The sequence below is a fragment of the Xyrauchen texanus genome, chromosome 11 (genome assembly GCF_025860055.1).
Source record: "Xyrauchen texanus isolate HMW12.3.18 chromosome 11, RBS_HiC_50CHRs, whole genome shotgun sequence".
In the NCBI taxonomy this organism is placed as follows: domain Eukaryota; kingdom Metazoa; phylum Chordata; class Actinopteri; order Cypriniformes; family Catostomidae; genus Xyrauchen; species Xyrauchen texanus.
In genome coordinates, this window is record NC_068286.1 from 10048523 (window position 1) to 10062003 (window position 13481).

A 13481-nucleotide genomic window follows, 5' to 3' on the forward strand; every position below is an offset into this window, starting at 1 on the left:
TGACAGTAGGGCATCCGGAACTATGGAGCCAGAAGCCTTGTGCTGTTACTGCCAAGATCTAAACACAAGCCAAGACTGAGCCTATTTGTACATTTATGTTCCATTTTGGCGACAAAACTTTCACTGTATAAAGGGTTTTAATGAGTCAGTAAAAAAATTGCCATATTTTCTTTTACTTCTTGGGAACTGTGAACAAAGTGCACCAAAAGACCGGTCCCAACTAAAATGAATCTTCTTTTCACGACAGAATGAGCTACATTCTGAGGTTTTGGTTGGAGATTACTGATATTCAGATGCATACCTGTGAGCATAGTGATGCTGATTCTAGGCCAGCACTATCTGTCATTTTCTATCCAGTTCTGCTAATATTAATTGGCAAAAGAATCCAGATCAGATGATGCTGTAAATAATCCATTTGGAACTCTAGAATAGAAAAAACAAATCACATGTATAGAATGCAAGAACTAGGCCAAAGCTCCTCAAAATGTTTTCATTAGTGCGTGCTAATGCTAATAAGAATTTACAGATGTTTATTATATAGCAAAAGTTATATAATGTATATTTTTCTTTGCTTTGTGATGCATCCATGTTTTTTATATTGCCATGTACTACCACAGTATGTCATTGAGGTTGGAATGAGTGAGCTTTTTTTATTTTAAGAAGGCTTTTAATGTGTTTTAAATATGTATTGAGAGGGCAAACAGACCAACATGCTGACATTTAAAAATTGACACATTTGTGAGATTTAAAATGACTCAAATTTACAGAATTACGAAAAACATATTTTTGGAGTCCACTTCAAAGCTTGATGACTATCCTCTTTCTGACTTGCTTTCTCTGAACCATCTCCATAGAGACGGTGGCTTCATATAAAGGCACAGGGTCCTCCAAGAGCGGCCTGCACAGAGACAATGGTCAAAATCCACAACATTTATAAATGACAGAAGTGATTTCTGACTCTCCTCTTTGTCTGACACACACAGGAACTTTTCTATGTTCCCATTCATTCATTTATTTAATTCTTTTGAACACACAAAATCAATCTAACTTATTTGTTACACATTTCTCACCTGAAAGTCCCGGTGGAAAGCTTGTCTACCACATCTTTCATGATATCTGAGAGCGAGCAGACTGAAGGCAGATAACCCAATTACAGGCAGGAAGCCACATGTCCTGTACATTGTTAACAAGGTCATTCCGGTAGCTGGAGGACACTGGGAGAAAACCCTCAGGCCCCAAACATATCAAACTGTCACGGATGAGCCATATGCACACTGAGGAACCCACTAACCTTACTGCACCATGTACAGAAAAACAGCTTTGTTACTATTTAGTCAGCTCTCTTTTCTTAATTTCACTGGAATATTAAATGTGTGTGTTTATCTAAAGAACAGAGATATGCCTAAATGCTATCAGAGAAGTTTTCCTCAAGTCTTTGTTTAAACTTGTATCTTGGTGAATACCATGAAATCTGTCTGGGATAATATTTTATTTTGCATAAAGAAGATGAAGCCTAATTTTAGGACCATGTATGTGTTCTTATGAATATTAAGCATCCAACAGTTACTATAAAGCACAACCCCAATTCAGAGAAAGGTGAACAGTATGGAAAATGAAAATAAATTCTATTTGGATTTGTAAATTCTTCTCATCCTGTGCTATATCAGAGATTATTTAGCAGAGACTGCCCACTTCTATTAAAATGAATGGGAGAAATTGGAATGATCAATGGATGTAGAAAGGAAGTCCCTTCCTATAGTTAAAAGAGCCAATTATCTTTTCAATCGCCGATCAATCAACTTGAGAACACACTTGCAGATTAGCTATACAAGCCAGGAAAATTATTTTTATTTTTAGAGTGATCGGAGGTAAAGAAGCACAATTCATGATACCAGTGTAGTCAGATTTTACTGTTGATTTAAAATGTTATTTTCTCGTAATCTTGACCAACCGTTTTGGAGATTTTGGTCTTTCCCCATTCAAGTAGAAAGGAGCTACACGTGTATGCCACTTGTTTACATAGAAAATAGCTGCCTGGGTGCGTTCCAAAGATGGCCGCCTAGTGAACTGACTTGCTAAAAAGACTTTGTCTATATTGAAAGCACTACAACAATTACATGTGTATTATTATTTTATAAATACACTTTTTTCAAATCAGATAATTGTAACACGCTCCAAAAACGTTGGGACAGTCGATTGTTTACCACTGTGTAACATCACTAATTAAGTGTTTGTGCACTAAAGACACAAGTTTGTTAAGCAAGAGGATTTTCCCCCATTCATCCATTATGTAGGTCTTTAGCTGCACAATTGTACAGGCCTTTGTTGCCGTATTGTGTGCTTCATAATGCTCCACAGGTTCTCAATTGAAGACAGGTCTGGACTGCAGCCAGGCCAATCTAGCAAGTGCACACCCTGTTTACGGAGCCATGCACTTGTAATTCGGGCAGTATGTGGTTTGGATTTGTCCTGCTGGAAAATGCAGGGACATCACGGAAAAGACGACATCTGGAAATTAAAAGTTTATTAACCTGCCAGCAGAGGGCTGTGACGTAAGTGCAATGACACGTTCACTCGAGAAGTCAGAGGCGGGCACTTTGTACAACAGAGGAACGAATGTCACGCAAAGATTTAAAGTAAAAAACGTTTTCATTATCGATTTGTTTCTTACACCAACCTATGGGTTTTCTACAGAAGACATCAACTGATTGACGAGATTTAAGTGGATTACTTTTATGCTGCCTAAATATGCCTTTTGATCATCAAACAACCACCAGCCTGATGGCACCTGTTTAAATGCATTGTATGGACAAACTGAGCTGAAATCAGCTTTTTGGGTGAACTAATCCTTTAAATTGTACCCGTGGATGCAGCGGCGAATGGTGTTAATTGATAAAGGTTTACCAAAGTACTCCCGAGCCCATAATCATGCACATTCAGAAGTGGTTTTCTAGCAGGACAACCATATCACATACTGCCCGAAAATCCAGGGTGAAATGTGCTACATCGTCAATAAAATAATGTCACAAAGCAAAAAGTCTGTATGGTCCTAAAAATAGGTGGCTTAATTTTCTTTATGCAGAATTTCTTTTTTTTTTTTTTTTTTTGTAATTTCTTGAACATGAGAGCTCAATATGTCAGAGCACATGGCAACTACTCTGACCAAAATATAATTCCTTATTTTATTCTGAAGTGAAACATGACCCAGGCATTTCTGATAAAAACAGCCTGACTGCTCTGTGGTACAACAGCACCAATATGAGAGCTTGGTTAAAGATGAATGAAGTTTACAGTAAAAGATACGGAGATATCTGCCTTGCTTGGCACGGGACGCTGCCCACACCTCCTCATTTAGGAAGGAGACAGACGCTGCCTTCAGGAAAAGAATATGGCTGTCCGGAGGGTCCAGCTTAGGAAAGGGGTTGAAATTATTTAATTTCAAGAGTCAAAGTTACTTTCTTAATGTACAGTAGTTATGTCACATTACCATTAATATTCTACTCTTGAGTAAGAAATAAGGTTTTCAAGAAGTATTATGAAGAGATAAGGAGCTTCAATTTGAATCAGCCACTCACCTGTAAGTTCTGCTCTGTGGTTACCCAGTGACCTCCAACCGCAAGAAGGGTAATGAGGTCATGTTTATGTGGGAGATACATCAGTGCTTCTAGCTCCTCCTCATACAGTCTCACTGTACAGAAGAAAGGCTCAAAATGACAAACAGCTAAGAGCAACTCTAATTTAAAACTACCGTAATTGCCACCCACCACTAAACATGGACACGATCCTAGCCATTATGCAATAATTGAAATAATATCAAACGCAACAAGTTAGAAAATAGCTTTAATCAAATTAATTGAAAGCACATCTGAGTTAAAGTACATTGAAATTGTTAGAAAAGTCTTGTGAAGTGGTAGTTCACCTCCTGAATCAACGATGATGTCCAATCCAAGTCCTCCAGTCTCTTCAAGGCATGATTCCACCAAGTCCTCCTTTGAGTCCCACACTTTGATCACTCGAGCTGAAGACAGAAATGCATTTATGCATTTGGCAGACACTTTTACTGCATTCAAAGTATACATTCTATCAGTTTGTATGTTTCCTTGGAATCAAACCCTTGACTGCAGTATTGCTTGTGCCACTGCTCTACCATTTGAGCAACAGGAGATGCAGTTCAGCTAATGTCTAACGCTGATCCACCATAAGATGGATATTAAGTATTAAAGGGAAAATGAAATTTCTCTCATCCTTTACTCACACTCATGCCATCCCATATATGTATGACTTTATTTCTTATGCAGGACACAAAGATTTTTAGAAGAATATCTCAGCTCTGTAGGTCCATACAACGGAAGTGAATGGTGACCAAATCTTTGAAGCTCAAAAAAGCACATAAAGGCAGTTTAAAATAATCCATACGACTAGTAGGTTAATCCATGTCTTTGGAAGCAGTCTCCTTGGCGATCATGATTTCAAACTCAATTACACTTCCTAGCGCCAACTAGCGCTCTGCCCATGCATCAAGCACTAGGAAGTGTAATCGAGCTCGAAATCATGATGGTGTCTAGAGACAGCAATGACATGATGTAGCGTGAAAAAGGACATAACATTTTGGTCTGTTCTCACCCAAAAACAATCGTATTGCTTAAGAAGACATGGATTAAACCCCTGGAGTTGTATGGATTACATTTATGTTGCCTTTATGTGCTTTTTCGAGTTTAAAATGGTTCACCATTCACTTGGTATAGTATGGACCTACAGAGACGAGATATTCTTCTAAAAATCTTTGTGTTCAGTAGAAGAAAGAAAGCCATATACATCTGGGATAATGTAAATGTAAATGATGAGTGATTTTTTTTTTTTAACAACAACGCATAATAAAACACTATGAGCATCACTCTGAACAAATTAACTAAAAACATTTCTGCTATGCATAACTTACCTAAAAGTGATTCCTGAACACCTTGAGTGAATGCAAGCCAAAGCAGGAAGAAATAAGATAAAGAGGTGTCAAATGCTAAAGAAAGACAACGATGATCAGGACAGAAGTGAAAGGATGAGAGAAAAGGCATTCGGAGACAGTAAAATATGAGGAAAGAATTGGCCGTTAATGTAAGAGAATAAAACAAAAGCAACATCTTAAAGGCAAATGGAAACTGAGAGGAACACGGAACAAAAAGCACATTACAGCACATCTTTAAAATATGTGAATGTGGGGCCCATGCCCTCTGCAACAAACAATAACGTAAAAAAATAATATTTTTTCTACATTAAGCCTCTTGCTTAACAGACAAGGTACCACTTGTCCCCCACCAAAATAAATATATCTTGAAAATTGAGATAAAGTATTTTTTGTTTGTTTGGTTTATTACAAGTGATTTGCACCATGTAACTCTGCAGCCTGACATTTAGGTTTATCTAATGTTAATCAATGACTTTTAGATCAACTCATGTTGCTGTTGCATCAAGAAATGGAAAACCACCAATCACAGTGTAGCGATAGGTCGAAAGCCAGGCTTGGGTTCTATCTAGAACTGACACTTCATAAGTCAAATATCTTCACTATCACTCCTCTCCACAATGATTCAATGAGCACTCACCCACACATGGTCGTAGCTCTTCCAAAAACTTTTGGTCCTCCGGAGACAAAGCTGTAGCCATGACCTTTACACCATGATAGTGAGCGAGCTGAATGGCCACAACTCCAAAGGGCTGCATACACACAATACATGAAAGTTCACAATAGGAGACTTCAAATGCAGTATAAATGGCTTGTGAAGTATATTGCTGATGGCATCCATCAGACCAAATACAAATCAATCTTAGCAGAATTACTGCACTAATTCCAGTGTGTGATGCAATAATCAAGTAAAGTAAAGACAAGGCTACTTACCAAATAAATAAATAAATGGACATGAAATATTGATTGGAGTTGTAACTATTCTATTATGTGAGAGGAAAGAGACCACTGAGTGATATTAGGGACATGAAACTAGACCAGCTATGTAGGAAACCTGTTGCCAGGGACAACGGTCAATTATACAGTTTAGCAGTCATATACAAAAATATTTGACCACAGAATGTCACAGTTGACCAATCAGAAAGTTTCAGAAAGCTGTGTAATAATATGACATAATAGACCTTTATTAATGAAAGAATAAAGCAATGGGAAGAATCAGGGAGTGGTTAACCTGTTGACCTCTGCTTAGATACCTACACTGGCCCCATCCAGCACTAGTAGAGTTTGACCCGCAGCCATCCGAGCCAGAGTGTGTAGAGCTGTGTAGGCCCTGAGACCATCTTTGATTGCCGCAACTGCATCAAACCAGCTTACTTTCTCAGGCTTCTGAACTGTTATTAAAACACATATGGAAAAGAAGATGATGCTTAAAATGACCAAATTACAGTTCTGTAGTTGGATGTGCCATTATAGTGATAGTTCACCTAAAACTGAAAATTCTCTCTTTACCCATCCCATCCTAGATGTTTATGACTTTCTATATTCTGCAGAACCGAAACAAAGATTTTCAGAAGAATATCTCAGCTCTTTTGGTCCACACAATGCAAGTGAATGGTGACCAAAACTTTGAAGCTCCAGAAAGCACATAAAAGCAGCATAAAAGTAATCCTTACGACTCCAGTGGTTAAATCCATATTTTCTGAGATTTCATAGATTTTGGGTGAGAACAGACCAAAATAAAACTCCTTTTTCACTATGCAACTTGCCATTGCAGTCTCCAGGCATGATCATTATTTCAAGCTTGATTACACTTCCTAGTGCTTGACACATTCGCAGAGCAGTAGATGGTACTAGGAAGTGTAATCGAATCATGACTGCCAAGGAGATTGCTTATGTCAAGATGGTTCAAATAATTTTTTGAGACGTGTAGATTATTTTTATACTGATTTTTCTGTGCTTTTTGGAGCTTAAAATTTTTATTTACCATTTACTTGCATTGTAAGGGACCTACTGAGCTGAGATGTTCTTCTTAAAATCTTTGTTTGTGTTCTGCAAAAGAAAGTCATACACATCTGGGATGGCATCTGGGTGAGTAAAAGATGAGAGAATTCTTTATAAATAATACAAAAAAACTATTCTTTAAGTACTACATCTTTAAAAGTGATGGGCACAGTTTTTACATTTTCGAATACATTCTCGTATCCCAACTCAGTACGCAGAGACAGCTATAAGCCATTTGTAGGTTGTTTACCTCTGAAAAGTGTAAACATTTTGGGAAGGGACTATCACTATCGACCCAATGAGAGACGATTATTATTTTTGCAATTCTGCAAAAATTACACACTTCAACTAGGTAGGACTTTTGACTGGTCCTCAGTATGAATAATACCTAAATTATACTCATCAACAAGCACGATGGAACACAAGCCGGACAGCTCAACATCCAGAGGTAGAATCCCTGAGAAGATATGCAAATGTTTATTAAATCATAAACATACAAAACAACAACTATTAATATGTGAATCTAGAAGTTCTTACCAACAACCTCATCATCTGGCTGGAAAAATGTCACTTTGGGGCCAACTGGAAAACAGACATGCATTATAGCAAAACTGTTTATTTGTTAATTAATCTGCAGTAAATGATAACAGCTTCGAATGGTCAGGCAAACCTTGAAGAACAACCCCAGCAATCTCCCTTCCAACCGGGTATTGCTCCATTCCAAGCTTCAGGTCCTCATACAGCTGAAAAATACATAGATGCAGACATTCAATTTTACACAGCACCTTAGAGGACAGGGCGGGGTTTTTTTCTGAAATGGTTTTATGTGCCCTCGCAATAAATTCTGCATTCCCTAGCAAAAACATTTGCGTTCCATCGCAATAAATTTACCATGGATTTACTACAGAAACCATTTTTTAACCATGATAAAGTAAAACCAAAGTAACATACCAAGTAGTTAATCTTTAGTAAAACCATGATTTCTGACAAAAACACATGGTTACTTTTCATAGTTGTTAAAATATTACTAAATTAAAACCATTAAAGTAAATATATAAAGTAAAACCTGGTTTCAGGCAACAACAAAAAAATTATTTAATTTAAAATTGTAATACAGTGTACTGTATCCATATAGTAACTATGGTTCTCTATCGAGAGGTCTCTCCTATTGCATAAGTAGCTTACGCTATGGGAAAACTCCGTTTCTCGAGAAATATTGAAGTCTTTATGTAAAACGCATTGCAGCTGCACAGCAGACAGCAATGAGCCGAGGCAGCTTCGGTCATTGGCTGTGCTGCAGCAACTTGCTCGAACCAATGACGGGCGACTCTGAACGCAGCGACCAATGGGCGCGCGCCAGCCAGCGCTCAGAGCCCGCCAAGATGGGCGTGGCTTAGGGCTATATATTAGGCGCCCGTCATGAGAGTTCTTTAGATTTAATCTCCTTCAGCAAAGACCTTCTCTTCGCTGGATCCTCCGGATTGTTGGAGTCTTTCGCCGCCGTCGAAAAGCCTACAGCAGGACCGCTAAGAGGACGCCGGCGCTTCGAAGCCTTCTGCTACGCCATCCGGCGCGCATCGCTATATCCTTTTACTGCAAGCGCTCGCCTCTGCGACGCTTTTTGATTGAGTAAAAGAGTAATTTTTCAAGGCGTTGTTGCAAATGCATTCAGCCTGCGCCTCGTGCAGAGGCCCTCTTCATGACGGGGATCTACACATCATTTGCACTCGCTGCCTGGGACCTGACCACGCAGAAGCTGCTCTCACTCGAGGTGGATGCCGCGAATGTGACTCCCTGGGCCTCACCGAGCTGCGCGCTCGCTTTGCCGCCATCGCCGCGAACGAGCCTGCTACCACCGTGCTGCCGTCCCCTCTGTTCGAGCCGCGAAAGAAAAAGCGCCGCTCACGGAGGCCGCCAGAGCACGCGGACTTCAGTGACGTCACGCCGGGCCAGTCCCCGCGTGCTTCACCACTACCAGAGAACTCCCCGCCGCCAGTCCATTTCAACGCAGGCAGACCAGCACCCCTCCAACAGAGCGGTGGGTCTCGTCTCGTTCGGCGCGTCAGGGGACGACGGTGAAAAGGATGACAGCCTTTCCATTGACGCTGCATCTGACGACTGGCCGGGCTCGGCCTTCGACCCCGCACCGTCGACATTAGCGGACACGAGCACGGGCACCAGCATGGACTCAGAGATCGTCCGCATCCTGTCTAAAACGGTAAGAGAGTTCACTGAACGCTTCACTGAAGCTCGGAAGGATTCGCAGGCTATGCGTCACTTCCTGCCCAATCGCTCCAGCTCGTCACAGAGCCGCCAGAGACCGCCTCAGCAGCAGCAGCGAGCCAGGGCGGCACCTCCCGTCTCCAAAACGTGTAAAACATTACCCAGTCCCCTTACAGGCGGCTGGAAATGTCTGTACAGCAGTCAATGGGCCAGTCACAGAACTCGCTCACCTGCAATCAAACGCCGTTTTAACGGCAACACACAGAAATCACATTTTCTGCCTGTGTCACTAAGGGGTCACGTGTCCACACTAAAGTGCGCATTCCCACATATCAATACTGTCCAAACAGTGCCAAATACTTCCCCAGCTCGAGCTGGACGCCCCATAAATGTAGATCGTGTACCTATTGTCATGTATGCACCACTACACACAAGCACTGTTCCCACAGTTATACACACTTCCCCAATAAAAGCGGAAATACTATAAAGGTAGCGGCGTGCCTGCTGTGATGCATGCACCCCTACACACAAACACTGTATGCATGGCCAAAAACCCCGCCATGAGCGGAGGCTTTATGAAAGTGGCGTGTGCCTACTACAGTATATGCACCCCCACCCATAAGCACTGCCCATACAGTTCCAGACAGTTCTCGAGCTCATGCCACGAGCATCACAGATGCGACGCGCGAGCCAAGAAACTCCCGTCTAAGAGCGGGAAGCTTTATGAAAGTGGCGCGCGTGCCTATTACAATGTATGCACCCCCACCCGTAAACACTGTCTATATAGTTTTCAAACATTTCTCCAGCTCATGCTGCGAGCATTACGGAGATAGCATGCGTGCCTGTGATTTCACACGAACCCCTGCACTCGGCACTCAACACAGCTGCTCAGCGCGCGCCCGCGCCTCTGAGAGCTGTAAGCTCAGTGTTAGCACATTTTCTGCCTGTGTCACTAAGGGGTCACGTGTCCACACTAAAGTGCGCATTCCCACATATCAATACTGTCCAAACAGTGCCGAATACTTCCCCAGCTCAGCTGGACGCTCCATAAATTTAGATCGTGTGCCTATTGTCATGAATGCACCACTACACACAAGCACTGTTCCCACAGTTATACACACTTCCCCAGTAAAAGCGGGAAATACTATAAAGGTAGCGAGCGTGCCTGCTGTGATGCATGCACCCCTACACACAAACACTGTATGCATGGCCAAAAACCCCGCCGCGAGCGGGAGGCTTTATGAAAGTGGCGCGCGTGCCTACTACAGTATATGCACCCCCACCCATAAGCACTGCCCATACAGTTCCTTTCGAGGGACAGTCATACCAGTACACAGTACTACCATTCGGCCTATCATTGGCCCCCCGTACATTCACGAAATGTATGGACGCGGCACTTTCCCGGGGAGTGCGAATACTGAATTACCTCGACGATTGGCTAATCATAGCACAATCAGAGGTTCAGTTAACGACGCACAGATCTTGGATTATCAGCCATCTAGAATGCCTGGGTCTGAGAATCAATTTTGCAAAGAGCGTGCTATCCCCCAGCCAGAATATCTCTTTTCTGGGAATAGTGCTAGACTCAGGGCAGATGACAGCGCGCCTCTCATCAGAGCGTGCGCTCTCTATTCGACGCCTTGCAACATCATTCAGAATGGGCGCGCGCGCCCCCGTCAAACGATTTCAAAGAATGCTCGGTCTCATGGCCTCGGCATCAGCTGTACTCCAGCTAGGATTGTTGCACATGCGTCCTCTCCAGCGCTGGCTCAAGAGCCGTGTCCCCACTCACGCGTGGCGCTTGGGCCACTTTTTGGTCAGAGCGAATCACGGCTGTATAAAAGCCCTGACGCCCTGGAAAGCCGTCAACTGGTATCAAACCGGCGTGAGTCTGGGCGTAACTACGCGGAGAAAAATGATCACGACAGATGCCTCCAAAATAGGATGGGGGGCCCTTTACGAGGGCAGGCCTGTCTCCGGCTTTTGGTCAAACCCGGGAAAAGCGCCTACATATAAACTGTCTGGAAATGAAAGCGGTCGCCTTGGCTCACAGAGCCCTGCTTCCGTACCTGAAAAACGAACACGTCCTGGTCCGAACGGACAACATGACGGTAGTTTCGTATATAAATCGCCAGGGTGGACTCAGGTCGAGCTCCCTGCACTCTATGGCCAGGGAGCTCATCTTATGGTCACAGCACCACCTGCGCTCACTGAGAGCAGCGCATGTGCCAGGCACCCTGAACCAGGGAGCGGACATGCTGTCCAGAGACAAGGTTCTCCCAGGAGAATGGTCTCTCCACCCCCTGACGGTTCAGTGGTTATGGCAAACCTTTGGCGAGGCAGAGGTCGACCTCTTCGCCTCCAGGGAAAATGCGCACTGCCCCCTTTTCTTCTCAAAGAGCACGGAAGCGCTCGCCCAAGTCTGGCCGAGCCGCCCCTTGTATGCTTTTCCCCCGATCGCAATGCTACCTCAGGTCATCAGTCGGATCAGGGAAGTGAAATGTGCAGTGCTCCTGGTAGCCCTACTCTGGAAAAACCAGACGTGGTTTCCAGATCTGATGCAGATGATGCAATCTGCCCCATGGCCTATTCCGTTGAGGCTAGACCTCCTCAGGCAGGCCAACGGGATGATTCTTCATCCCCGCACCGATCTGTGGGCCCTCCATGCATGGCCCCTCAACGGGTTCCCGAGAACCTCCCCAGTGGAGTTTTGAGAACCATCACTGAGGCGCGGCGCCTCTACGAGGCTTATATGCCCAAAAGTGGAAAGTGTTCAGTGACTGGTGTGATACCAAGAGCTTGAACCCCAAATCGTCGCGAGATACCAAGTGTATTCACCTTTTTTCAAGAGCTGCTGGAGGCGGGCCGCACACCCTCCACGCTCAAAGTCTATGTGGCTGCCATAGCGGCGTCACACAATCCTGATAAAGGACGTTCATTAGGGAAAAACGACCTAATCATTCGTTTCCTAAGAGGCTTAGGAGGATGAACCCTCCTCGCCCCTCGGGCCGATCTGGGACCTGGCCACGGTCCTGGACGCACTCAAGAGTGCCCCGTTCGAACCTCTCCGAACCGTGCACCTTAAATAGCTCTCGCTCAAAACTGCGCTCTTGCTGGCGCTCGCCTCAGTCAAGAGAGTGGGCGACCTGCACGCGCTGTCATCAAGCGCTGCTTGCCTGGAATTTTGACCTAACGACTGCAGAGTTGTCCTTAGGCCAAAGCACGGGTATATTAAAAAAAAATCACATCAAAATATCAGACATGACCACAAGGGATTGTTCAAAAGATTAAAAATCACATCACCTTAAACTCAACCGGACTTAGTGCACAGCTTTTTACTTGAACTTTGACCTGATGGTCGCCAATGTTAGTGGGTAAAATCTGCAACAACAGAAAGCAAGATCACACAAGTTGAAACAGGAAAATGTGCTGTGGACAATTTATAATTTCAGATCTCTTCAGGCAAAAGTGGATATGTTGATGAATGCTGGTGAAAATGGAAAAGTCCAAGCATGCACTGTGCACTCACCGTCTCCTGTAAAAGAAACTTCACATCCCCCTGGTCTCCAGACAGTTTACAGTAAAGTCCTTTCATGGCAATTCTTGCTATTTAAAAACACCTGAAATCAGATTTAACACTCGTGATTGAAATATCACAATCAGCAATATGCAAAATGACTGGAATATTGTATTAATAATAAATATGCAATAATCTGCAAAACAAACCCAGATTAAAAAAAGTTCACCAAGATTTACTGTGTGTGCAATCTCTTTTGTACGTGAACGCTGTGAGTTCAAACGAAATATAAGGTACAAATCATGCACCAGTATACATTAGACTTGCATACTAGCTACTGAGTTACTTTTCTTCCTCATAAAACCTCTGTGCATCACGTGCCTTCGTTTAAAGCGCCACTATAATATAATATCGATTTACGTTATGCCAAATAATATTTGTTTGCATTTCTGAAGCTGTATTATAGTATCTCCTGGCATACAGTTGACTGCGGTAGTGTTTTGTTCATTTCCTGCACGTGACTCATTTTGCACGTGACGTATGTGCCGTCAGCATAAAAAAAAGAAAAACAGAAATATACATACCTAGAAAGGAAACGAGAGAAAAACAGACTTCCTAACAGCGCAATCCAAAGGATTATGTTTGATAACCACTAGCATATTTTGCTTGTGGTAAAACGGTTAACTGGTAACTGTTTAACAGTAATGTAAATTCAGAAGAAACATTTATTTAATTATTTATTTATTCTAAGAATGTACATTTAGGAGACACTATTTATTTATG

General features: G+C 42.7%; 1 protein-coding gene across 4 annotated transcripts; it reads right to left on the bottom strand.

The window, feature by feature from the left end:
• Positions 1-34: 34 nt before the first annotated feature.
• On the bottom strand, positions 35-13208 carry cryzl1 (crystallin, zeta (quinone reductase)-like 1). 4 transcript variants are annotated; one of them, XM_052136923.1, is made up of 14 exons: positions 13080-13208; positions 12711-12801; positions 12485-12562; positions 7629-7701; positions 7496-7540; positions 7347-7415; positions 6215-6348; positions 5598-5709; positions 4940-4960; positions 3920-4018; positions 3576-3688; positions 3304-3409; positions 1071-1116; positions 35-898 (listed from the first exon to the last, which is right to left on the bottom strand). In XM_052136923.1, exons 2-14 carry the CDS (start codon positions 12774-12776, stop codon positions 799-801), a joined length of 1062 nt encoding a protein of 353 aa, XP_051992883.1. In that variant the 5' UTR covers positions 12777-12801; positions 13080-13208; the 3' UTR covers positions 35-798. The 4 variants fall into 4 exon arrangements, with proteins under 4 accessions (XP_051992883.1, XP_051992881.1, XP_051992880.1 ...); XM_052136921.1 differs by having other exon boundaries at positions 12938-13206; XM_052136920.1 differs by having other exon boundaries at positions 36-898; positions 12908-13206.
• Positions 13209-13481: the final 273 nt, after the last annotated feature.